Consider the following 25,090-nt stretch of genomic DNA (forward strand, 5'->3'; position numbering starts at 1 on the left):
GGACAGGACCCCACAAAGCCCTTTGGGGAGACAGAGGGAGAGTATGCCAGCACACACCAGGGCGCTATATATCACAGGGATAGCACCTATAAAAAGTGTTTTCCCTTATAGCTGCATATATATATGTATACTGCGCCTAAATTGTGCCCCCCCCCCTCTCTTTTTAACCCTTTCTGTAGTGTATTAACTGCAGGGGAGAGCCAGGGAGCTTCCCTCCAACGGAGCTGTGAGGGAAAAATGGCGCCAGTGTGCTGAAGGAGATAGCTCCGCCCCTTTTTCGCTGACTTTTCTCCCGCATTTTTATGGATTCTGGCAGGGGTTAATGTACATCCATATAGCCCTGGGGGTTATATGTGATATATTTTTGCCAGCCAAGGTGTTAATATTGCTGCTCAGGGCGCCCCCCCCCCAGCGCCCTGCACCCATCAGTGACCGCAGTGTGAGGTGTGCATGAGGAGCAATGGCGCACAGCTGCAGTGCTGTGCGCTACCTTGATAAAGACTGATGTCTTCTGCCGCCGATTTTCCGGACCTCTTCTTGCTTCTGGCTCTGTAAGGGGGCCGGCGGCGCGGCTCTGGGACCGGACTCCGAGGCTGGGCCTGTGTTCGATCCCTCTGGAGCTAATGGTGTCCAGTAGCCTAAGAAGCCCAAGCTGGCTGCAAGCAGGCAGGTTCGCTTCTTCTCCCCTTAGTCCCTCGATGCAGTGAGCCTGTTGCCAGCAGGTCTCACTGAAAATAAAAAACCTAAAACTAACTTTTATCTAAGAAGCTCAGGAGAGCCCCCTAGATTGCACCCTGCTCGGTCGGGCACAAAAATCTAACTGAGGCTTGGAGGAGGGTCATAGGAGGAGGAGCCAGTGCACACCAGGTAGTCCTAAAGCTTTCTTTTTGTGCCCAGTCTCCTGCGGATCCGCTATTCCCCATGGTCCTTACGGAGTTCCCAGCATCCACTAGGACGTCAGAGAAACAAAGGTTTCACTATCTCACTCTCACTCAAAAAAGTCTGTATTTCGGAATATTCCTTATTTCGGAATATTTGGATATGGGATACTCAACCTGTATAATGCTTTTTCCAACTACAGGTACACCACCGATTTTCCGGCAACCGATGATCCGGAACCTCTTTTAATCCGGACAATTTTGATTTGTCGGGGTTAGGGACATCCTTTAATCCGGAACATTTTCTGCGCATGGGCGTAACACGCAATACGCGCAAGTGTCAGTGGGTACAGCTTCCACGGACACTGCAGGTGACACAGCAAGCATCAGTGGGGCTGTTATGGCGTCCAAGGTCACAGCATGTACCGCACATGGGCGGAACACACAGCCTGAGCCTAATACCTGTTTTGCTTATAAACAGTTTTGCATACACTACTGTGTTTATTCATTAATTAATATTATACTGTAGCATATATTTTTACTATTTATTACTTTAGAAATGTTCTGAAGGTGCAAAATTAGTTTCCACCGTTAATCCGGCAAAATCGATAATCCGGCACGGCACTGGAACCGAGGATGCCGGAAAATCGGTGGTGTACCTGTAATACTTTTGATGCGATAGTTACCATTTCACCCAGAGCCGGCCCTAACCAATATGATACCCTAGGCAAGATTTTGGCTGGTGCCCCCTAGCACCGCTGCTATTTCCACCTCTGACCCAGCACCATTACTCCTCACCCATAGCAGTTCTCATTTTGGTGCTCTTACTCCTGTATTTTAAATAGGAACAGTGCACACAAAAGGGGCATATTCTTGCTGGGAAGGGGCATGGCCACACAAAAGTACTCCCAATTCAAATTATGTCACACAGTAATGCAACTTTATTCACATTATATCATCCCTTATTCATGTTACAGCACACGGTAGTACCACTTTACCTTATGTACGTTACTCCTGACAGTAGTGCCCCTTTTCACATTACATCACACTGAATTGACCTTATTTGCATTACACCACACCATATTGCTCTTTGTTCATATTAGACCACACAATAGTGCTCTTTCTATGCGTTACGCCACACAGTAGAGCACTTATACACATAATGCCACGCATTAGTAAATAGGATTTTAATTACCTATCAGTAAAGCTTGAAACATCAGCAACGGCTGAACAATATTACTTAACCAAGTAACAAAACAGTACTAACCCAAGAACTAAGCAGTGCTGAACTAAGTAACCACTGCAGGAAAGCGAAGCACTGGGCAACCGCCGAGCATCCTCTACGGATTACGAGAAAAGGATTTACAAGTAGGTAATTAAAATCCTATTTTCTCTTACATCCTAGAGGATGCTGGGGTACACATTAGTACCATGGGGATGTACCAAAGCTCCCAGAACGGGAGGGAGAGCGCTGAGGCTCTTGCAGAACTGATTGACCAAACTTCAGGTCCTCAGCGGCCAAAGTATTGAACTTGTAGAACTTTGCAAACGTGTTCGACACAAACCAAGTAGCCACTCTGCAAAGCTGTAAAGCCGAGACACCCCGGGCAGCCGCCCAGGAAGAACCCACCTTACAAGTAACATAGTAACATAGTATCTAAGGTTGAAAAAAGACAATTGTCCATCGGGTTCAACCTATTTGTGTTCTCCTATGCACGATTATTTTGTATAAAATTTTGACTGAAGTTGCTGACTGCCGTTCCGATTATCCCCTCTTTTTTATAACCATAGTGCGTGACTATGCCCTGTAACCCTGGATATCCTTATCCATTAGGAATTTATCTAACCCATTCTTAAAGGTGTTGACTGAGTCAGCCATTACAACTCCCTCAGGCAGGGAATTCCAAACTCGTATTGTCCTTACCGTAAAAAAAGCCTTTACGCCGTATTGTGCAGGATCTCCTCTCCTCTAACCTGAGCGAGTGTCCACGAGTTCTCTGTGTTGATCTAACCAAAAACAGGTCCTGCGCAAGATCTGTATATTGTCCCCTTATATATTTGTAATGTTGATCATGTCCCCTCTTAATCTCCTCTTTTCCAGTGTAAACATGCCTAGTCTTGCAAGCCTTTCCTCGTATTCCAGCGTCTCCATACCCTTAATTAGTTTGTTCGCCCGCCTTTGAACCTTTTCTAGCTCCAGGATATCCTTTTTGTAGTAAGGTGCCCAGAATTGTACACAGTAATCAAGGTGTGGCCTCACAAGTGATTTATATAACGGGAGTATAATACTCTCGTCCCTAGCATCAATTCCCCGTTTTATGCATGCTAATATCTTATTAGCCTTCTTTGCTGCAGTCCTACTTTGGGTACTACTGCTTAGTTTGCTATCTATGAGGACACCTAAGTCCTTTTCCAGTACAGAATCCCCTAATTTTACCCCATTTAGTAGGTAGGTGTTATTTTTGTTCTTGTTATCACAGTGCATTACCTTACACTTGTCTGTATTGAAGCGCATTCTCCATTTCGCTGCCCAAGCTTCTAATTTAACTAAGTCATTCTGAAGCGACTCAGCATCCCCCTCCGCATTTATAACTTTACACAACTTGGTATCATCTGCAAAAATTGACACCATGCTCTCTAGACCTTCTGTTAGGTCGTTAATGAAAATATTGAACAATAGCGGTCCTAATACTGAGCCTTGCGGCACACCACTTAGCACTTCAGTCCAAGTTGAAAAAGATCCATTAACCACAACGCGCTGCTCCCTATTATCTAACCAGTTTTTGACCCAAGTGCATATTGTGCTTCCTAGCCCTGATTCTTGTAGCTTGTAGATAAGTCCCATGTGTGGTACAGTGTCGAACGCTTTGGCAAAATCTAAAAAGATTACATCAACCTCTTTACCCTGATCTAGGTTTGCGCTTACTGTTTCATAAAAGCCAAGTAAGTTGGTTTGACAGGATCTGTCCTTCATAAACCCATGTTGATTCCTTTTAATGACCTTATTGACTTCAAGGAACTTCTGAATACTATCTCTTAGAATACCTTCCAATACTTTCCCCACTATAGATGTAAGACTAACTGGTCTATAATTACCTGGTTCAGCTTTACTTCCCTTTTTGAATATAGGCACTACTTCCGCTATACGCCAGTCTTTGGGAACCATACCTGATATTACTGAATCCTTAAAGATCAAAAATAGCGGTTTTGCAAGTTCAGAGTGAAGCTCCATTAGAACCCTTGGGTGAATACCATCGGGACCTGGTGACTTATTAATCTTTAAATGTTTTAATCGGTCAGACTACTTCCTCGCTTACCTATCAGTGGGATATTCTCATTATTGAGATTATGTGTTAGTCCCTGTATTGGGTCCTCTCTAGTAAATACTGTTGAAAAAACACTCATTTAGTGTGTCCGCTATGTCATTATTTTTGCTTAAGACTCCCAACTTGTATTTTAAAGGGCCTATACTCTCCTTCTTTAATGTCTTGCTATTAATGTATTCAAATAATTTTTTGGGATTCGCTTTGCTTTCCTTTGCTACTAGTTTTTCAGTTTCTACTTTAGCCGCTCTTATTTCCTTTTTGCAAATTTTGTTACATTCCTTATAGTGCTGAAATGACTCTGCTTCCCCGTCAGATTTGTATTTTTTAAATGCTCGCCTTTTCTTGCCCATAAGTTCCTTTATCTTTTTGTTAAGCCACATCGGTTTATGATTTTTATTCCTTTTTTTGCTGCTTGTAGGAATAAATTTGAGTGTATTTTTAGCTAGCCGGAATTTTAGTACCTCCCATTTCTCCGTAGTATTTTTTCCTAAAAACAAACCTTCCTATTCAATATCCCTGAAAAATACCCTCATCTTTTCAAAAATTTTTTTGCTAAAGTTTAGAGTCCTAGTTGAGCCAGTATAGGGTTGTTTATGGAAACTGATGGGTAGAGTGGGCCTTAACAGAAATAGGACACGGCAATCCTGCCGTAGAATACGCATGCTGGATAGTGAACCTGATCCAGCGAGAGATTGTCTGCTTAGAAGCAGGACACCCAATTTTCTTGGAATAATAGAGGACAAACAGAGAGGCCGATTTTCTGTGACGAGCAGTCCTCTTCACATAGATTTTCAGATCCCTTACAACATCCAAAGGACTTTGATGAAATTGAGGAATCAGTAGCAACTGGCACCACAAAAGGTTTTGGTTGATATGAAATGCGGACAAAACCTTCGGAAAGAACTGCTGACGTGTCCGGAGCTCAGCTCTATCTTCATGGATGATCAAGTAGGGGCTCTTACAAGACAAAGCCCCAGCTCCGACACACGTCTAGCAGAAGCTAAGGCCAACAAAGTGACAGCCTTCCACGTGAGAAATTTGACCTCAACCTCCATTAGGAGGTTTGAACCAATCCGATTAGAGGAACTGTAACACCACGTTAAGATCCCAGGGCGCCGTAGGTGGCACAAAGGGAGGCTGGATGTGCAGAACCCCTTTCAGAAAAGTCTGAACCTCAGGGAGGGAAGCCAACTGTTTCTGGAAGCAAACGGATAGGGCTGAAATCTGGACCTTAACGGGTCCCAACCTCAGGCCCATATCCACACCTGCTTGCAGGAAGAGGAGAAAACGGCCCAGTTGAAACTCCACCGTAGGAAACTTCTTGGACTCACACCAAGATACATATTTTTTCCAAATACAATGGTAATGCTTAGACGTTACTCCTTTCCTAGCCTTTATCAGGGTAGGAATAACCTTGTTCGAAATGCCCTTCCAAGCTAATATCTGGTGTTCAACCTCCATGCCATAAAACGTAGCCGCGGTAAGTCTTGATAAGCGAACGGCCCCTGTTGCAGCAGGTCCTCACGAAGGGAAGAGGCCTCGGCTCTTCTAGCAGTAGATCCAGAAGATCTGCATACCAAGCCCTTCTTGGCCAGTCCGGAGCAATGAGGATCACTTGAACCCTTGTTCTCCTTATGAGCTTTACAACTCTTGGAATGTGTGGAAGTGGAGGAAACACGTACACCGACTGGAACACCCACGGAGTCACTTGGGCATCCACCGCCACGGCTTGCGGGTCCCTTGACCTGGACAATACCGAAGTTTCTTTTTGAGACGAGAGGACATCATATCTATTTGAGGTACTCCCCAAAGGTCTAATACCTCCGTGAACACCTCCGGATGGAGTCCCCACTCCCCTGGATGGAGATCGTGTCTGCTGAGGAAGTCCGCTTCCCAGTTGTCTAGTCCCGGAATAAAGATAGCTGACAACGCCAACTCGTGTTTTTCTGCCCAGAGGATGATTCTTGTTACCTCTGACATTGCAGCTCTGCTCTTCGTTCCGCCCTGTCGGTCTATGTAAGCTACTGTTGTTACATTGTCCGACTGCACTTGAATGGCCCGATCTCGCAGAAGATAGGCCGCTTGGAGAAGACCGTTGTAGATGGCTCTTAGTTCCAGAATGTTTATTGGTAGGCCGGCTTCCAGACTTGAGCACTTTCCTTGGAAGGTCTCCCCCTGAGTGACTGCACCCCAGCCCCGGAGACTTGCATAAGTGGTTAGAAGGATACAGTCCTGAATCCCGAACCTGCGGCCCTTCAGAAGGTGAGGCAATTGTAGCCACCAGAGGAGTGAAATCCTGGCCTTTGGTGACAGACGTATTCTCTGGTGCATGTGTAGATGAGATCCCGACCACTTGTCCAGGAGATCTAGTTGGAAGGGCCGAGCATGAAACCTCCTGTACTGCAGAGCCTCGTAAGAGCCCACCATCTTCCCCAGAAGGCGAATGCACTGATGAACCGATACCCGGGCTGGCTTCAGGACATCCCGCACCATTGTTTGTATCACCAATGCTTTCTCCTCCGGAAGAAACATCCTCTGCACTTCCGTGTCGAGGATCATTCCCAGAAAGGACAACCTCCTGGTCGGCTCCAAATGTGACTTTGGAAGATTCAGGATAAAATCGTGTTCCCTGAGTAGATGGGTCGTGAGAACAATGGACTGTAACAGCTTCTCCTTGGACGATGCCTTTATCAGCAGATCGTCCAGATATGGAATTATGTTCACCCCCTGTCTGCGGAGAACCACCATCTCCGCCATAACCTTGGTGAACACCCTCAGTGCTGTGGAGAGGCGAAATGGCAGGTCCTGGAACTGAAAATGACTGTCTAACAGTGTGAATCGGAGAAAAGCCTGATGCGGCGGCCAAATCGGAATGTTGAGGTACGCATCCTTGATATCCAGGGATACCAGGAAATCCCCCTCCTCCAGACCTGATATCACCGCCCTCAGGGACACCAGTTTGAACTTGAACTCCCTCAGAAAGGGGTTTAGCGATTTTAAGTTCAAAATTGGCCTGACCGAACCGTACCACGAAAAGATTTGAATAGTAACCCTTGTTTTGCAAATGGGATGGAACTGGTACAGTTAGAGAAACTGTGCCCAGAGGAGACGGACAGTACGAGGAAAGGATTTTTGTTAATCTAAGGGCAAGATTCATACCAGCCCACACCATCCACACCGTATAACTTGGGATATACGAACCAGTTAACAGTATGAAACAACACATCATCAGTCCGAGACTGATCAAAACTGCAACATAACCCTTATGTAAGCAAAAACTATATACAAGTCTTGCAGATGTAGTCCGCACTGGGACGGGCGCCCAGCATCCTCTACGGACTAGGAGAAAAAGATTTACCGGTAGGTTTAAAATCTTATTTTCTCTTACGTCCTAGAGGATGCTGGGGACTCCGTAAGGACCATGGGGATTATACCAATGCTCCCAAACGGGCGGGAGAGTGCGGATAACTTTGTAGCACCAACTGAACAAACAGGAGGTCCTCCTCAGCCAGGGTATCAAACTTGTAGAACTTCGCAAAGGTGTTTGAACCTGACCAAGTAGCAGCTCGGCACAATTGTAATGCCGAGACCCCTCGGACAGCCGCCAAAGAAGAGCCCACCTTCCTAGTGGAATGGGCCTTTACCGATTTTGGTAACGGCAATCCAGCCGTAGAATGAGCCTGCTGAATCTTGTTACAGATCCAGCGAGCAATAGTCTGCTTCGAAGCAGGAGCGCCAACCTTGTTGGCTGCATACAGGACAAACAGAGCTTCTGTTTTTCTGACCCGAGCCGTTCTGGCCACGTAAATTTTCAAAGCCCTGACCACATCAAGGGACTCGGAATCCTCCAAGTCTCGCGTAGCCACAGGCACCACAATAGGTTGGTTCATATGAAACGATGAAACCACCTTAGGCAAGAATTGAGGACGGGTCCGCAATTCCGCTCTATCCACATGGAAAACCAGATAGGGGCTTTTATGAGACAAAGCAGCCAACTCCGACACTCGCCTAGCCGAAGCCAAGGCTAACAACATGACCACTTTCCAAGTGAGAAATTTTAACTCCACCGTTTTAAGTGGTTCAAACCAGCGCGACTTAAGGAAACTCAACACCACATTAAGGTCCCAAGGCGCCACCGGAGGTAAAAAAGGAGGCTGAATATGCAGCACTCCCTTCACAAAAGTCTGTACTTCGGGGAGAGAAGCTAATTCCTTCTGAAAGAAAATGGATAGGGCCGAAATCTGAACCTTAATGGAGCCTAATTTTAGGCCCAAATTCACTCCAGTTTGCAGGAAGTGAAGGAAACGGCCCAGATGGAATTCTTCCGTAGGAGCATTCCTGGCCTCACACCAAAAAACATACTTCCGCCATATACGGTGATAATGTTTAGCTGTCACATCCTTCCTAGCCTTTATCAGAGTAGGAATGACCTCATCCGGAATGCCCTTTTCTGCTAGGATCCGGCGTTCAGCCGCCATGCCGTCAAACGCAGCCGCGGTAAGTCTTGGGACAGACAGGGTCCCTGTTATAACAGGTGCTTTCTTAGAGGAAGAGGCCACGGATCTTCTGTGAGCATTTCCTGTAGATCCGGATACCAGACCCTTCGCGGCCAATCTGGAACAATGAGAATTGTCTGCACTCCTCCTCTTCTTATTATTCTCAACACCTTGGGGATGAGAGGAAGAGGAGGAAACACATAGACCGACTGGAACACCCTCGGTGTCACCAGGGAGTCCACAGCCACCGCCTGAGGGTCTCGTGACCTGGCGCAATACCTCCGCAATTTCTTGTTGAGGCGGGACGCCATCATGTCTATCTGAGGCAGTCCCCACAGACTTGCAATCTGCGTGAAGACTTCCTGATGAAGTCCCCACTCTCCTGGATGTAGACGTTTCTGCTGAGGAAGTCTGCTTCCCAGTTGTCCACTCCCAGAATGAACACTGCTGTCAGTGCGCTTACATGATTTTCCGCCCAGCGAAGAATCCTGGTGGCTTCTGCCATTGCCACTCTGCTCCTTGTGCCGCCTTGGCGGTTTACATGAGCCACTGCGGTGATATTGTCTGATTGAATGAGAACCGGTAGGTCGCGAAGCAAAGTCTCCGCATGACGAAGGGCGTTGTATATGGCCCTCAGCTCCAGGACGTTGATGTGAAGACAAGTCTCCTGGCTTGACCAAAGACCTTGGAAGGTTCTTCCCTGCGTGACTGCTCCCCAACCTCGGAGGCTCGCGTCCGTGGTTACCAGAATCCAGTCCTGAATGCCGAACCTGCGACCCTCTAGAAGGTGAGCACTCTGCAGCCACCACAGGATACCCTGGCCCTGGGGGACAGGGTGATCATCCGATGAATCTGTAGATGTGACCCGGACCACTTGTCCAGTAAGTCCCATTGGAAAGTCCTCGCATGGAACCTGCCGAATGTAATGGCCTCGTAAGACGCCACCATTTTTCCCAGGACTCAAGTGCAGTGATGCACTGACACCTGTTTTGGCTTCAATAGGTCCCTGACTAGAGTCATGAGTTCCTGGGCCTTTTCTATCGGAAGATAAACCCTTTTCTGGTCCGTATCCAGAATCATGCCTAAGAAGGTCAAACGAGTCGTAGGGACCAACTGTGACTTCGGGATATTGAGAATCCAGCCATGTTGCTGTAACACCTTCAGTGAAAGTGACACGCTGTTTAACAACTGCTCTCATGATCTCGCTTTTATTAGGAGATCGTCCAAGTACGGGATAATTGTGACACCCTGCTTGCGCAGGAGCACCATCATTTCCGCCATCACCTTGGTGAAAAACCTCGGGGCCGTGGAAAGCCCAAACGGCAGCGTCTGAAATTGGTAATGACAATCCTGTACCGCAAATCTCAGGTATGCCTGATGAGGTGGATATATGGGAACATGAAGGTATGCATCCTTTATGTCCAGGGATACCATAAAAGCCCCCCCCTTCTAGGCTGGCGATGACTGCTCTGAGCGATTCCATCTTGGACTTGAACCTTTTCAAGTATAGGTTCAAGGACTTTAAATTTAAAATGGGTCTGACCGAACCGTCCGGTTTCGGGACTACAAACAGGGTTGAGTAATACCCCCTCCCTTGTTGAAGCAGGGGAACTTTGACCATCACCTGTTGAAGACACAGTTTGTGAATTGCGTTTAAAACTCTCTCCCTTTCTGGGGGAGAAGCTGGTAGGGCAGATTTGAAAAACCGGCGAGGAGGCACCTCTTCGAATTCCAGCTTGTAACCCTGGGAAACAATTTCTATTGCCCAGGGATCCACCTGTGAGTGAACCCAGATGTGGCTGAAAAGTCGAAGACGTGCCCCAGCGTCATGCGGTGGATTTTGTAGAGGCCGGGGAGGACTTCTGCTCCTGGGAACTAGCTGTGGTTGGTAGCTTCTTCCCTCTGCCCTTACCTCTGGCAAGAAAGGACGATCCTTGTACTCTCTTGTTTCTATGTGACTGAAAGGACTGCATCTGATAAGATGGCGTTTTCTTAGGCTGTGAGGAAATATAAGACAAAAAAATTGATTTACCTGCCGTAGCTGTGGAAACCAGGTCCGAGAGACCTTCCCCAAACAATTCCTCACCCTTGTAAGGTAAAACCTCCATATGCCTCTTTGAGTCGGCATCACCTGTCCATTGTCGGGTCCATAGGACTCGTCTAGCAGAAATCGCCATAGCGTTGACTCTAGAACCCAGTATCTCTTTGAGCATCTCTCATATATAAGACAGCATCTTTAATATGACCTAAGGTCAATAAAATGGTGTCCTTATCCAGGGTATCAATATCCGCCGATAAGGTATCTGTCCATGCTGCTACAGCGCTACAAACCCAAGCCGACGCTATCGCCGGTCTGAGTAAGGTACCAGAATGTGTGTAAATGGACTTCAAGGTAGCCTCCTGCTTGCGATCAGCAGGATCTCTGAGGGTAGCCGTATCTTAGGATGGCAGCGCTACCTTTTTGGATAAGCGTGTCAACGCTTTGTCCACCCTTGGGGAAGATTCCCACCGTATCCTGTCCTTAGTCGGGAAAGGATGCGCCATAAGAATCCTTTTGGGAATCTGCAGTTTCTTATCTGGAGAGTCCCAAGCCTTTTCAAACAAATCGTTCAGCTCATGAGATGGGGGAAAAGTTACCTCAGGTTTCTTTTCCTTATACATGTGCACCCTCGTGTCAGGGACAGGGGGGTCCTCTGTGATATGCAGTACCTCTTTTATTGCAATAATCATATATTGAATACTTTTAGCCAATTTTGGCTGTAATTTAGCATCATCGTAGTCGACACTGGAGTCAGAATCCGTGTCGGTATTAGTGTCTTCTATATGGGATAGTGGGCGCTTTTGAGACCCCGAAGGTCCCTGCGACATAGGGGCAGGCAGGGCTTAACTCCCTGTACATTCCCTGGACTCAGCTTTGTCCAACCTTTTGTGCAATAAGTTCACATTAGCACTTAAAACATTTCACATATCCAACCAGTCCGGTGTCGGGGTTGCCGACGGAGACACCACACTCATTTGCTCCACCTCCTCCCTAGGAGAGCCTTCTACCTCAGACATGCACGCACGCGTACCGACACACCACACACTCAGGGAATCCTCTTATCTGAAGACAGTTCTCCCACAAGGCCCCTTTGGAGAGACAGAGAGAGAGTATGCTAGCACACACCCAGCGCCAATGACCCAGGAAAAAACACAATATATTGACCCAGATAGCACTGTTATCATCTATCTGCGCCAAATTATGTGCCCCCCCCCCCCCCCCTTCTTTAAAACCCTCTTTCACCGTGGTAAGCAGGGGAGAGTCCGGGGAGCTTCCTCTCAGCGGTGTGCTGTGGAGAAAAATTGGCGCCTGTGAGTGCTGAGGAACAAGCTCCGCCCCCTCAGCAGCGGGCTTCGATCCCGCTGAAAATATTCAAAAACCTGGCGGGGATCTCTTATATACAGTGCCCAGCCTGTATATATCGTTTTTTAGCCAGATTGGGGGTTCCTATTGCTGCCCAGGGCGCCCCCCCCCCGCGCTCTGCACCCTTACAGTGCCTGCCGTGTGTGTGTTGTGTGGGAGCAATGGCGCGCAGCGTTACTGCTGCGCGTTACCTCAATGAAGATCTGAAGTCTTCTGCCGCCTCTGAAGTCTTCTTTCTTCACATACTCACCCGGCTTCTATCTTCCGGCTCTGCGAGGAGGACGGCGGCGCGGCTCCGGGACGAACGGCGAGGGTGAGACCTGCGTTCCGTTCCCTCTGGAGCTAATGGTGTCCAGTAGCTTAAGAAACAGAGCCTAACATTAAAGCAGGTCTGTTTCTCTCTCCTCAGTCCCTCGATGCAGGGAGTCTCTTGCCAGCAGGCTTCCTGAAAAAAAAAAAAAACCTAACAAAATTACTTTCTTTTCAGGAAACTCAGGAGAGCTCCCTGTAATGCACCCAATCTCCTCTGGGCACAGTATCAAACAGGTCTGGATGAGGGACATAGAGGGAGGAGCCAGTGCACACCCATACCTAAAGTTCTTTTTTAGTGCCCATGTCTCCTGCGGAGCCAGTCTATCCCCATGGTCCTTACGGAGTCCCCAGCATCCTCTAGGACGTAAGAGAAACCACCTTTTTTGAGAGTCTGGATACAGACGCATCAACTATGGGTGGGTTTTCCCATTTTTTCCTATCCTCCTCAGGGAAAGGGAAAGCAACCAGAACAGAACCTTTCTAGGGATCTGAAATTTTTTTCTCCGGGTTTTCCCAGGCTCTCTCAAAAATAGCATTTAATTCCTAAGACGCAGGGAAGGTTAGCGAGGCTTTCTTATTGTCAGTGAAGTAAGCCTCCTCAACCTGCTCAGGTATTGTATCAGCAATATTCAACACATATCTAATGGCCTCTATCATCAACTGCACCCCTTTTGCAAGAGATGCCGCCCCCCGCAGCACATCCCCATCACCGTCTGCCGTGTCAGAATCGGTGTCCGTATCATCTTGCATAATCTGGGCAAGAGCACGTTTTAGGGAGCGTACGTTAGGGGGCCCTGAGGTAACAGAACCGGACCAAACTGCCATAGAGTTCTGTAAAACCTGAGTTGCAGACTCATTTTGTGCAACCCTAGTAGAAATCTGAGAAATCATACTTTTAAGAGAGGCTAACCACTCAGACTCCTTTGCTGGGACCTGCGCTAACACAGTGCAATCCTGATTACATGGAATGGGATCATACGGAGAGGAATTATCCTCTGCAGCATATGACACAGAGTCCCTGGACATAGCTTAATGGAGACCAGAAAGACTCCACACACACACACACACACACACACACACACACAGAGAAGGGCAGACAAAGCTTCCCCCCTAAAAATGCCAAGAGAGAGACAGAGATTGGAACCAACCCACACACAGCGCTTCAAGATAGGGAGATCCCTACCCAGCGCTCACTGTGTACCTTAATAGGTTGCACAGTACAGATATACAGCCTCCGCCCCCTTCTACAACACCCTGGTACCGTATAAGATAGCTGGAGTTGATATGGAGGGACTGCTATCACTGATAGCGCTTCTGCAGGCAGGAAAATGGCACTGAACGCTGCTGGGACCGCTCTGAGAAGCTCCGCCCCATTTCATGGCGCTGCTTCCCGCTCTTCTGAAGATTATACTGGCCTGAGGAAAAGTGCTGGCAGTGATCCTGGGACCCTGACAGGCTTGTTGGCCAGTGTGGGGTGTAGGCGCTGGCTCAGGGCACCCCTCACAGCACCGCACTATGTACCGCTGAGCCCCGGAGTGCAGCCAATACTGCGCTCCATACCATGTTGCCGCCATCTTCACACCGGCTCCCCGCTTGCCAGGGGGGCCGGTGACTAACTCGCTACTGATCTTCTGGCTCTGTAAGGGGGTGGCGGCATGCTGCTGGGGTGAGCGATCCCCTGTGGCGGCGAACGTTCGATCCCCTCAGGAGCTCAGTGTCCTGTCGGCGGAGATAGTGGCTCAGACCCCGCAGGACGGACACTACTCCCCCCTCCTTAGTCCCTCGAAGCAGGGAGGCTGTTGCCAGCAGCCTCCCTGTGCCTAAACTCTATTCAAAATAATAAAACTAAAAGAACTCCTATGGAGCTCCCCTAGCTGTGACCGGCTCCTCCGGGCACATTTTCTAAACTGAGTTTGGTAGGAGGGGCATAGAGGGAGGAGCCAGCCCACACTCTCAAACTCTTAAAGTGCCAGTGGCTCCTAGTGGACCCGTCTATACCCCCATGGTACTAATGTGGACCCCACCATCCTCTAGGACGTGAGAAAAATGCCTTTATACACCCAATACCACACAGTAATGCCCCTTACACATATGCCACACATTATTAATGTCCTTATAAACATAATGCGCCTTACACATTTGCCAACCTTTATTAATGCTCTTATACACATGTCCCTTACACACACGCTGCACATTATTAATGCCCTTATACACATGACACACATAATGCCCCTTACTCATATGCCGAACACTATTGCACAATTAACCCACCCGCACACAGCACTCACATGGCTGCTAACACTGTGCACTGTGACCTCTGCCTCTGCTTGGTTGCATGTGTCCTCATACATCTTGCCTCAATATGCCATGCAGCAGGAGATGCCTGGCATGAGTCAGTTGGCATCTCCAGGCCAGCTCTGCTAATGTTGGGTGCCTTTTTTTGCTTTAAGTTCGTGTTATTTGCATTGCTATGTGATTAGTATACACAAGCATGTTGTGCTGATTAAAATGATATGCAGCATGCCTATATTCTGTCTGTGACTGTGGCTGCATACGAAAAGCTACGTTACAGTGATATCCAGGAATACACTAACGTAGCATTTTATATGCAGATACAGCCAGTCACATACAGAATATAGGCATGCCGCATAACATTCTACTCAGCATAAACTGCTTGTGCCCCTTGGCATTCCAAAAGTCCTAGGCATTTGCCTAGTCTGCCTATGCCTAGGGCCAGCTCTGAATTTGCACCGAATATTGAGATGGTAGGCTTCTAATGTCATGTTCTCAGACAATGGCGTGTGCAGATGACAACGTGAAAGAACGAAGAACCCATTATATTGCCCCGCGTCCTGTCCCATCCTATATACAGTATAAGGTGCTGTTGGTCTGCTAGAGGTCGGGATTACAGCACGGCTTCAGCAGCCATGGGACACGCATGTGTTACTGTACCTCTGTGTTATCCCCCATGTCACCCACACACAGGCAGCACGTTGCCAGCAGCAGCCCACAGCACAGTCACACACAGAGCGGATGATTACAATACACTGTAGGTCGGAGGAGGATGACGGGCTGAGGGGAGGAGCGAAGCAGTCAGTGTTCCTGGTGTGCGCGTTACCCCATCTCACAGGCTTCTACTGCAGCAGAGCCCGGCCCCGGGACACATAGCAGGGCGGGACGCTGCAGTCCTCCTTGAGCGAAATGGTAACTTTGTACACGTGGGAAAATAAACAACTACTACACGTCGATTGGTTCCTTTAATAGACTTGCGCAGAACATTTCTGATTGTAGTCTACATCTGTGTTAAATAGTTTATACCCCAATTGTCAGCAATGTTTTGTTGTTAACATGTAGAATATTTTTCTGAGATCTAACTGAATAATTTATGTTCTTATCGCTAGCACCCCACCCCATGCATCATCACTTTACACTCTTGAAAGTGACATGTACATGACGCAACAGCCTGTCGCTGGCAGGTTAGGCTCCCAGCAACAGCATAAAGGAAGCTGCCGCAGAGGGTGACTTCTCTGGAGAGATAAGTAATGATAAATACCTATGGCATATTCGTTGGTATCACCGCAATACTCCAAATATGCCGCTGGTAATAAGAATCGTTGTTAAATGGGGTCCTTAAAGTGAAAGTTTGTACAATGCTGTTGCATACTGTGGAAAATGAAGAATTGAAGGAACTAGAAAATAAGATTTTACTCACCGGTAAATCTATTTCTCGTAGTCCGTAGTGGATGCTGGGAACTCCGAAAGGACCATGGGGAATAGCGGGCTCCGAAGGAGGCTGGGCACTCTAGAAAGATTTATGACTACCTGGTGTGCACTGGCTCCTCCCACTATGACCCTCCTCCAAGCCTCAGTTAGGACACTGCGCCCGGACGAGCTGACATAATAAGGAAGGATTTTGAATCCCGGGTAAGACTCATACCAGCCACACCAATCACACCGTACAACTCGTGATACTATATCCAGTTTGACAGTATGAAAACAACTGAGCCTCTCAACAGATGGCTCAACAATAACCCTTTAGTTAGCAATAACTATTTACAAGTATTGCAGACAATCCGCACTTGGGATGGGCGCCCAGCATCCACTACGGACTACGAGAAATAGATTTACCGGTGAGTAAAATCTTATTTTCTCTGACGTCCTAGTGGAAGCTGAGAACTCCGAAAGGACCATGGGGATTATACCAAAGCTCCCAAACGGGCGGGAGAGTGCGGATGACTCTGCAGCACCGAATGAGAGAACTCAAGGTCCTCCTCAGCCAGGGTATCAAATTTGTAGAATTTTGCAAACGTGTTTGCCCCTGACCAAGTAACAGCTCGGCAAAGTTGTAAAGCCGAGACCCCTCGGGCAGCCGCCCAAGATGAGCCCACCTTCCCTGTGGAATGGGCTTTCACTGATTTAGGATGCGGCAGTCCAGCCGCAGAATGCGCAAGCTGAATCGTGTCACAGATCCAGCGAGCGATAGTCTGCTTAGAAGCAGGAGCACCCAGCCTGTTGGGTGCATACAGGATAAATAGCGAGTCAATTTTCTTGACTCTAGCCGTCCTGGAAACATAATTTTTCAAGGCCCTGACTACGTCCAGTAACTTGGAAATCTCCAAGTCCCTAGTAGCCGCAGGCACCACAATAGGTTGGTTCAAGTGAAAAACTGACACCACCTTAGGGAGAAACTGGGGACGAATCCTCAATTCTGCCCTATCCATATGGAAAATCAGATAAGGACTTTTATATGACAAAGCCGCCAATTCTGATACACGCCTGGCCGAAACCAAGGCCAATAACATGACCACTTTCCGCGTGAGATATTTTAGATCCACGGTTTTTAGTGGTTCAAACAATGTGATTTTAAGAAACTCAACACCACGTTGAGATCCCAAGGTGCCACTGGAGGCACAACCGGGGGCTGAATATGCAGCACTCCTTTTACAATGTCTGAACTTCAGGTACTGAAGCTAATTCTTTCTGGAAGAAAATCGACAGAGCCGAGATCTGTATCTTAACGGAGCCTAATTTTTGGCCCATAGACACTCCTGCTTGTAGGAAATGCAGAAATCGACCTAGTTGAAATTCCTCTGTTGGGGCCTTTTGTGGCCTCACACCAAGCAACATATTTCCGCCATATGCGGTGATAATGTTTTGCAGTTACATCTTTCCTGGCTTGAATCAGCGTAGGAATGACTTCCTCCGGAATGCCCTTTTCCTTTAGGATCCGGCGTTCAACCGCCATGCCATCAAAACGTAGCCGCGGTAAGTCTTGGAACAGACAGGGCCCCTGCTGCAGCAGGTCCTGTCTGAGCGGCAGAGGCCATGGGTCCTCTGATATAATTTCTTGAAGTTCTGGGTACCAGGCTCTTCTTGGCCAATCCGGAACCACGAGTATCGTTCTTACTCCTCGCCTTCTTATTATTCTCAGTACCTTTGGTGTGAGAGGCAGAGGGGGGAACACATAAACCGACTGGTACACCCACGGTGTTACCAGAGCGTCCACAGCTATCGCCTGAAGGTCCCTTGACCTGGCGCAATATCTTTTATAGCTTTTTGTTGAGGCGGGACGCCTTCATGTCCACCTGTGGCCTTTCCCAATGGTGTACAATCCTTTGGAAGACTTCTGGATGAAGTCCCCACTCTCTCGGGTGGAAGTCGTGTCTGCTGAGAAGATCTGCTTCCCAGTTGTCCACTCCGGGAATGCACACTGCTGACAGTGCTAACACATGATTTTCCGCCCATCGGAGAATCCTTGTGGCTTCTGCCATCGCCATCCTGCTTCTTGTGCCGCCCTGTTGGTTTACATGGGCGACTGCCGTGATGTTGTCTGATTGGATCAGGACCGGCCGGTTTTGAAGCAGAGGCCTTGGCTGACTCAGGGCATTGTAAATGGCCCTCAGTTCCAGAATATTTATGTAGGGAAGTCACCTGACTTAACCAAAGTCCCTGGAAGCTTCTTCCCTGTGTGACTGCCCCCCCCAGCCTCAAAGGCTGGCATCCATGGTCACTAGGACCTAGTCCTGTATGTCGAACCTGCGACCCTCTTGAAGATGGGCACTCTGCAGCCACTACAGTAGAGATACCCTGGTCCTTGGAGACAGGGTTATCAGCCGATGCATCTGAAGATGTGATCCGTACCACTTGTCTAACAGGTCCCCCTGAAAAGTTCTTGCATGGAACCTGCCGAATGGGATTGCTTCGTAGGAAGCTATCATTTTTCCCAGGACTCGCGTGCAATGATGCACCGATAACTGTTTTGGCTTCAGGAGGTCTCTGACTAGAGATGACAGCTCCTTGGCTTTCTCCTCCGGGAGAAACACTTATTTCTGGTCTGTGTCCAGAACCATCCCCAGGAACAGTAGACGTGTCGTAGGAAACAGCTGTGTCTTTGGACTGTTTAGAATCCACCCGTGCTGTTGTAGCACTTTCCAAAATAGTGCTACCCCGACAAGCAACTGCTCCTTGGACCTCGCCCTTATAAGGAGATTGTCCAAGTACGGGATCATTAAAAACTCCCCTTTTTCGAAGGAGTATCATCATTCCGGCCATTACCTTGGTAACACCCTCGGTGCCATGTACAGTCCAAACGGCAGAGTCTGGACTTGGTAATGGTAATCCTGTACCACAAATCTGAGGTACTCCTGGCGAGGATAGTAAATGGGGACATGCAGGTAAGCATCCTTGATGTCCCGGGATACCATGTAATCCCCCTCGTCCAGGCTTGCAATAACTCCCCTGAGCGATTCCATCTTGAACTTGAATTTTTTTATGTATGTGTTCAAGGATTTTAAATATAAAAAAGGGTCACACCGAACCATGCGGTTTCGGTACCCCAAACCGTGTGAAATAGTAACCCCGTCCTTGTTGAAGTAGGGGCACCTTAAGTATTACCTGATGGGAATACAGCTTATTAATTTCCTCTAGCACAGCCTCCCTGCCTGAGGGAGTTGTCGGCAAGGCATATTTGAGGAAACGGCGGGGGGAAGACATCTCGAATTCCAGCTTGTACCCCTGAAATACTACTTGAATGAAACAGGGATCCACCTGTGAGCGAGCCCACTGATCGCTGAAATTTTTGAGACGGCCCCCCACCGTACCTGGCTACACCTGTGGAGCCCCCGCGTCATGCTGTGGACTCAGAGGAAGCGAGAGAAGAATTATGATTCTGGGAACAGGCTGACTGGTGCAGCTTTTTCCCTCTTCCCTTGTCTCTGTACAGAAAGGAAGCGCCTTTGACCCGCTTGCTTTTCTGAAGCCGAAAGGACTGTACCTGATAATACAGTGCTTTCTTAGTCTGTGAGGAAAACTGAGGTAAAAATATTTCTTCCCAGCTGTTGCTGCGGATACGAGGTCCCAGAGACCATCCCCAAATAATTCCTCACCCTTATAAGGCAGAATCTCTATGCGCCTTTTAAAGTCAGCATCACCTGTCCAGTGACAGGTCTCTAATACCCTCCTGACAGAATGGACATTACATTCATTTTGGATGCCAGCCGGCAAAATATCCCTCTGTGCATCCCTCATATATAAGACGACGTCTTTAATATGTTCTCATGTTAGCAAACTAGTATGTTTGACAGGGTCACCAACCACGCTGCAGCAGCACGCTCTGCAGGTTTCAGTCTAGTACCTGAGTGTGTAAATACAGACTTCAGGATAGCCTCCTGCTTTTTATCAACAGGTACCTTCAAAGTGGCCGTTCCTAAACCGGCAGTGCCACCTATTTTGACAACCGTGTGAGCGCCTTATCCACCCTAGGGGATATCTCCCAGCGTAACTTATCCTCTGGCGGGAAAAGGTACGCCATCAGTAACTTTTTAGAAATTACCAGTTTCTTATCAGGGGGAACCCACGCTTTTCACACACTTCATTCATTCAGCTGATGGGGGAACAAAACACTGCCTGCTTTTTCTCCCCAAACATAAAAACCCATTTTTAGAGGTTAATGTCAGAAATGTGTAACACATTTTTTATTGCCGGGATCAAGTCACGGATGTTCCTAGTGGATTGTGTATATGTCTCAACCTTGTCGACACTGGAGTCAGACTCCGTGTCGACATCTGTGTCTGCCATCTGAATGAGCTGGCGTTTTTGAGCCCCTGATGGCCTTTGAGACGCCTGGGCAGGCGCGGCTGAGAAGCCGGCTGTCCCACAGCTGTTACGTCATCCACCTTTTTATGTAAGGAGTTGACACTGTCGGTTATTACCTTTCACCTAACCATCCACTCTGGTGTCGGCCCCACAGGGGGCGACATCACATTTATCGGCATCTGCTCCGTCACTATATAAGCCTCCTCCTCAAACATGTCGACACAGCCGTACCGACACACCGCACACACACAGGGAATGCTCTGACTGAGGACAGGACCCCACAAAGCCCTTTGGGGAGACAGAGAGAGAGTATGCCAGCACACACCAGAGCGCTATATAATGTGGGGATTAACACTATAACTGAGTGAATTTTCCCCCATAGCTGCTTGTATATACAATATTGCGCCTAAATTTAGTGCCCCCCCTCTCTTTTTAACCCTTTGAGCCTGAAAACTACAGGGGAGAGTCTGGGGAGCTTTCTTCCAGCTGCACTGTGAAGAGAAAATGGCGCCAGTGTGTCTGAGGGAGATAGCTCCGCCCCTTTTCCGCGGCCTATTCTCCCGCTTTTTTCTGGATTCTGGCAGGGGTATTTACCACATATATAGCCTCTGGGGCTATATATTGTGGTATTTTTGCCAGCCAAGGTGTTTTTATTGCTGCTCAGGGCGCCCCCCCCCAAGCGCCCTGCACCCTCAGTGACCGGAGTGTGAAGTGTGTATGAGGAGCAATGGCGCACAGCTGCAGTGCTGTGCGCTACCTTGGTGAAGACTGATGTCTTCTGCCGCCGATTTTCCGGACCTCTTCTTGCTTCTGGCTCTGTAAGGGGGACGGCGGCGCGGCTCCGGGACCGAACACCAAGGACTGGGCCTGCGGTCGATCCCTCTGGAGCTAATGGTGTCCAGTAGCCTAAGAAGCCCAATCCGGCTGCAAGCAGGCGAGTTCGCTTCTTCTCCCCTTAGTCCCTCGCTGCAGTGAGCCTGTTGCCAGCAGGTCTCACTGAAAATAAAAAACCTAATTCTATACTTTCTTTCTAGAGGCTCAGGAGAGCCCCTAGTGTGCATCCAACCTCGGCCGGGCACAAGATCTAACTGAGGCTTGGAGGAGGGTCATAGTGGGAGGAGCCAGTGCACACCAGGTAGTCATAAATCTTTCTAGAGTGCCCAGCCTCCTTCGGAGCCCGCTATTCCCCATGGTCCTTTCGGAGTTCCCAGCATCCACTAGGACGTCAGAGAAATTTATATGACTGAAGTTTAGTTTCCCCACCAAAAAACATACTCCTTGTATACAGGGATATTTTGGCTACCAACTAAAAGTGCTTTCAATCACAGCATTTTAGTATAACTGCATACATTTGAGTAATTTAAGGGTGCAGATCAAACATTCCTGTTAGAACTAAGGGGGCCTTTGTATTAATAATCACAACAATCAGTGGCGCAGAGATGGGGGGAGCAGGTACAAATTATCCCCCTTACCTGTCAGCTCACAACCTGTGCTGCAGCGACTGCAAGGAGGCCGGGCAGCAGCTGCAGCATCCACTGTGTGTGTGGGGGGGGGGGGGAGTAGCGATCGCACACCCCTCCTGATCTGTCCTGGCTTGGATGTGCTACAGCACCCTCCCATAAATCACTTAGGTTTAGGCTACTGGGAGGGACGGTTAGGCACCCCCTGAGAACGTTAGGGTTAGGCTGCAGGGGAGGGAGGATTATGTTTAGGCTGCGCGTGGGATGGTTAGGTTTAGGCACCATCGTGCAGGGTTAGGCTGCGGAGATGGGGGAGGGGCGGGGTTAGGGTCAGGCCGTGGGCAAGGTGTTTAAGGTTGGGGGGGGGGGTTTAACGATTAGGCTTACCATGCTAAGGGGTCTATTCATGTAGAAAACGAAAACATAATTGCTACTTATCACTATACATCGCATCTCTTCGATGCGATGTATAGCTGTGATAAGTAGCAATTCATGTATACTCACCCTTCCGACGATGCGCTGCGGTGTCTGGGGCTCCTGCGGTGAGGTCTTCTCCAGAGATCCCTCCCGGCGATGCGCGGACTCCAGCGGCGGGTCCCTTTGCGCATGCGCAGGGTGTTGACCTCCCGGCCGGCCGCAGTGGTTGCTGGGAGGTCGGGGGGCGGAGCCAGCGCGAGGTGCAGAGCAGCGATCAGGGAAGCATTGAGCTTCCCTGACGTCTCCGCACTACAGTTCAGGTTACGCCGTCCTCAGATGGCGAACCTGAACTCCATGGAGAAGCGGAAAGCAGAGCTTTCCGCACCTTCATGAATTGCACTCACCATACAAAGGTATGGTGATGCGATTCAGGCACAGAGCGGGGGTACCGCTGGAGAAGTCAGAGACTTCTCCACGGTAACCGGCTCTGTGAATTGCGGTAAGCAGAGAAAAGCCCTGTTTAACGCAAAACAGGGCTTTTCACTGCTGCATGAATAGACCCCTAAATGTGCCCTTGTCGGTATTGTTACCATCAGGATGCTGCTGTCTGTATTTTGACAGCCGGCATCCCAACCATCGGATACCTGATACCAAGGCGCGCCAACTATGTGACCTGAAATGCTTGCACTGTCAAGAGTCCCTGAAGACTGGATTTGGGAAATACTGCGCTACAGGTAATATTCCAGGACACTGCAAAGCAAGTATCCACAGGAGATGGATGGGGGTTCTTAACTGTTTTGGCTTAACTGGCTCCTTTTTAAATATGCAAAAATTGATGTTCTAATGCTACAAGCTATAATATAATTGGTCTGGTAAAGACCCCTCTTGTAAAACATTTATAATACACAATTTATTACCAGTTATTTATATAGCGCACACATATTCCACAGTGCTTTGCAGATAATATTTAGCCACTCACATCAGTCCCTACCACAGCTAACGAATCTACCAGTATAGTTTTGCATGCACAGGGAGAATATACAGTATAAACTCCCCACAGTTAGGGCCGTGGTGGAAAATGAACCCACAACCTCAGTGCTGTGAGGCAGTAATGCTAACCATTGCACCATCAGTGCTATAACTTTTATTGTAACACAAATTTACATGAATCACCTACACATCCAGTAAGTCATAAGAAAATATTATAACATGAATACAGTAATTGAGTACTAGTTGAGAGAGGGCACCACCTGGCTCAGCCTGCCAACCCCTAGGGGGCCTGGTATGACCAGGTCATGGAGGAATATGACTAGTGTTTTAGAAGATCTCTTCTCCTTACAAAGCATTACTGTGCATAGCACTGGTTGCTGCACATTGCTTTCATGTTGCTTGGAGTGAATAGATTCCACAAGGTAATGCCCCCTGTTTATTGATTCTGCTTCAGGTCACACCTCCCTCTCTACACTCAGGTCATGCCCTACTTACATTATCTATAGTTTGCATATATCAGGCCTGGCCAACATGTGGATCTCCAGCTGTTGTGAAACTACAAGTCCCAGCATGCCCTGCCACAGTTTTAGAATTCCCTAATAGCAAAACTGTGACAGGGCATGCTGGGACTTGTAGTTGCACAACAGCTGGAGAGCCACAGGTTGGCCAGGCATGGAATATACTACAAAGCCTCAAATCTTGCCTCTGGTACTCCCCCCTTTCTTCTCCCTATACTCGTACACCTCCCCTATCTCTCACTTTACCATACTTTCTTCCCGACACCCTCATACCCCTTTCAGACCGCACAAATAACACGGTATCGACCCAGTGTATTGCCGGGTCATCGCGGGTCGCTGTGCGGTGTGAAAGGGTCACTCCCGAATTCCCGGGTCGCCTGACTTGGTAATTAAACCCAGGAATAAAGAAGGGTTATTCTCAGATCAGGTGCAGTGTGAACAGGTTACCCGGGTCGATGAGACATGCTACCCGTTCACAGAATAGGGAGAGGTGGCGTGGAGATGGTCTCATCTTCCAATGCCGACGCCGCACCTGGCCCCGATGCCGCCAAGGTCGTGAAGCCAGTTCTCAGGGTCCAATGTCGTGTCACACCGGGGAAGGATCCGTTTCCGATTCCCGAGTGTGATCCGGCATTTGCAATCTGAAAACGGTATTAACCTCCTGTAACTGTTTGTGCACAGTCTCATCCTCCTCAGTTTCACCTAAGGAAAACTAAGTGCATTGTCCCATCTCCATCTAATTTAAATGACCTCTCTTTGTACATTCTAAGTTTACAATAATTTACCCTATACAGCATGGATGGTACAGCCCTGGGTAGACTAGCTAAACGTTTATGCATAGAGTTGCTGCCACATGATTGGCTGATTAGATATTTGCATTAATGTGCAGTTGTACCTAGTAACACGACCACTGAGTGTGGTTGTCCATTTACTACCATTCCACGAGTGTTGGTCACTGCATCTTAGCATTAGGCCTGGCCAACCTGTGGCTCTCCAGCTGTTGTGAAACTACACATTCCAGCATGCTCTTCCACAGTTTTAGTATTCCCTAATAGCAAAACTGTGGCAAAGCATGCTGGGAATTGTAGTTTCACAACAGCTGGAGAGCCACAGGTTGGCCAGGCCTGCATTAGATCATTGGCTCCTTATCACAGTTGATCCAATTTTTGCCATGGCTAATGAATAGCACTACTGAC

The 25,090-nt window shown here is 48.3% G+C and overlaps 1 protein-coding gene across 3 annotated transcripts in view; it reads right to left on the reverse strand.

Annotated features, from left to right (window-relative positions):
- The window catches only part of TEX30 (testis expressed 30), a 59,263-nt gene extending 43,641 nt beyond the window's left edge, over positions 1-15,622 (reverse strand). The window contains exon 1 of one of the 3 annotated variants that reach the window (XM_063953202.1): positions 15,368-15,622. In XM_063953202.1, the coding sequence (XP_063809272.1) occupies positions 15,368-15,385 (18 nt within the window). In that variant the 5' untranslated portion in view covers positions 15,386-15,622. The remainder of the gene's footprint in view (positions 1-15,367) is intronic. The other 2 variants (XM_063953203.1, XM_063953204.1) reach the window with 2 other exon arrangements.
- Between the last annotated feature and the right edge of the window lie 9,468 nt (positions 15,623-25,090).

Source organism: Pseudophryne corroboree, chromosome 2 (assembly GCF_028390025.1).
Source record: "Pseudophryne corroboree isolate aPseCor3 chromosome 2, aPseCor3.hap2, whole genome shotgun sequence".
Lineage (NCBI taxonomy): Eukaryota > Metazoa > Chordata > Amphibia > Anura > Myobatrachidae > Pseudophryne > Pseudophryne corroboree.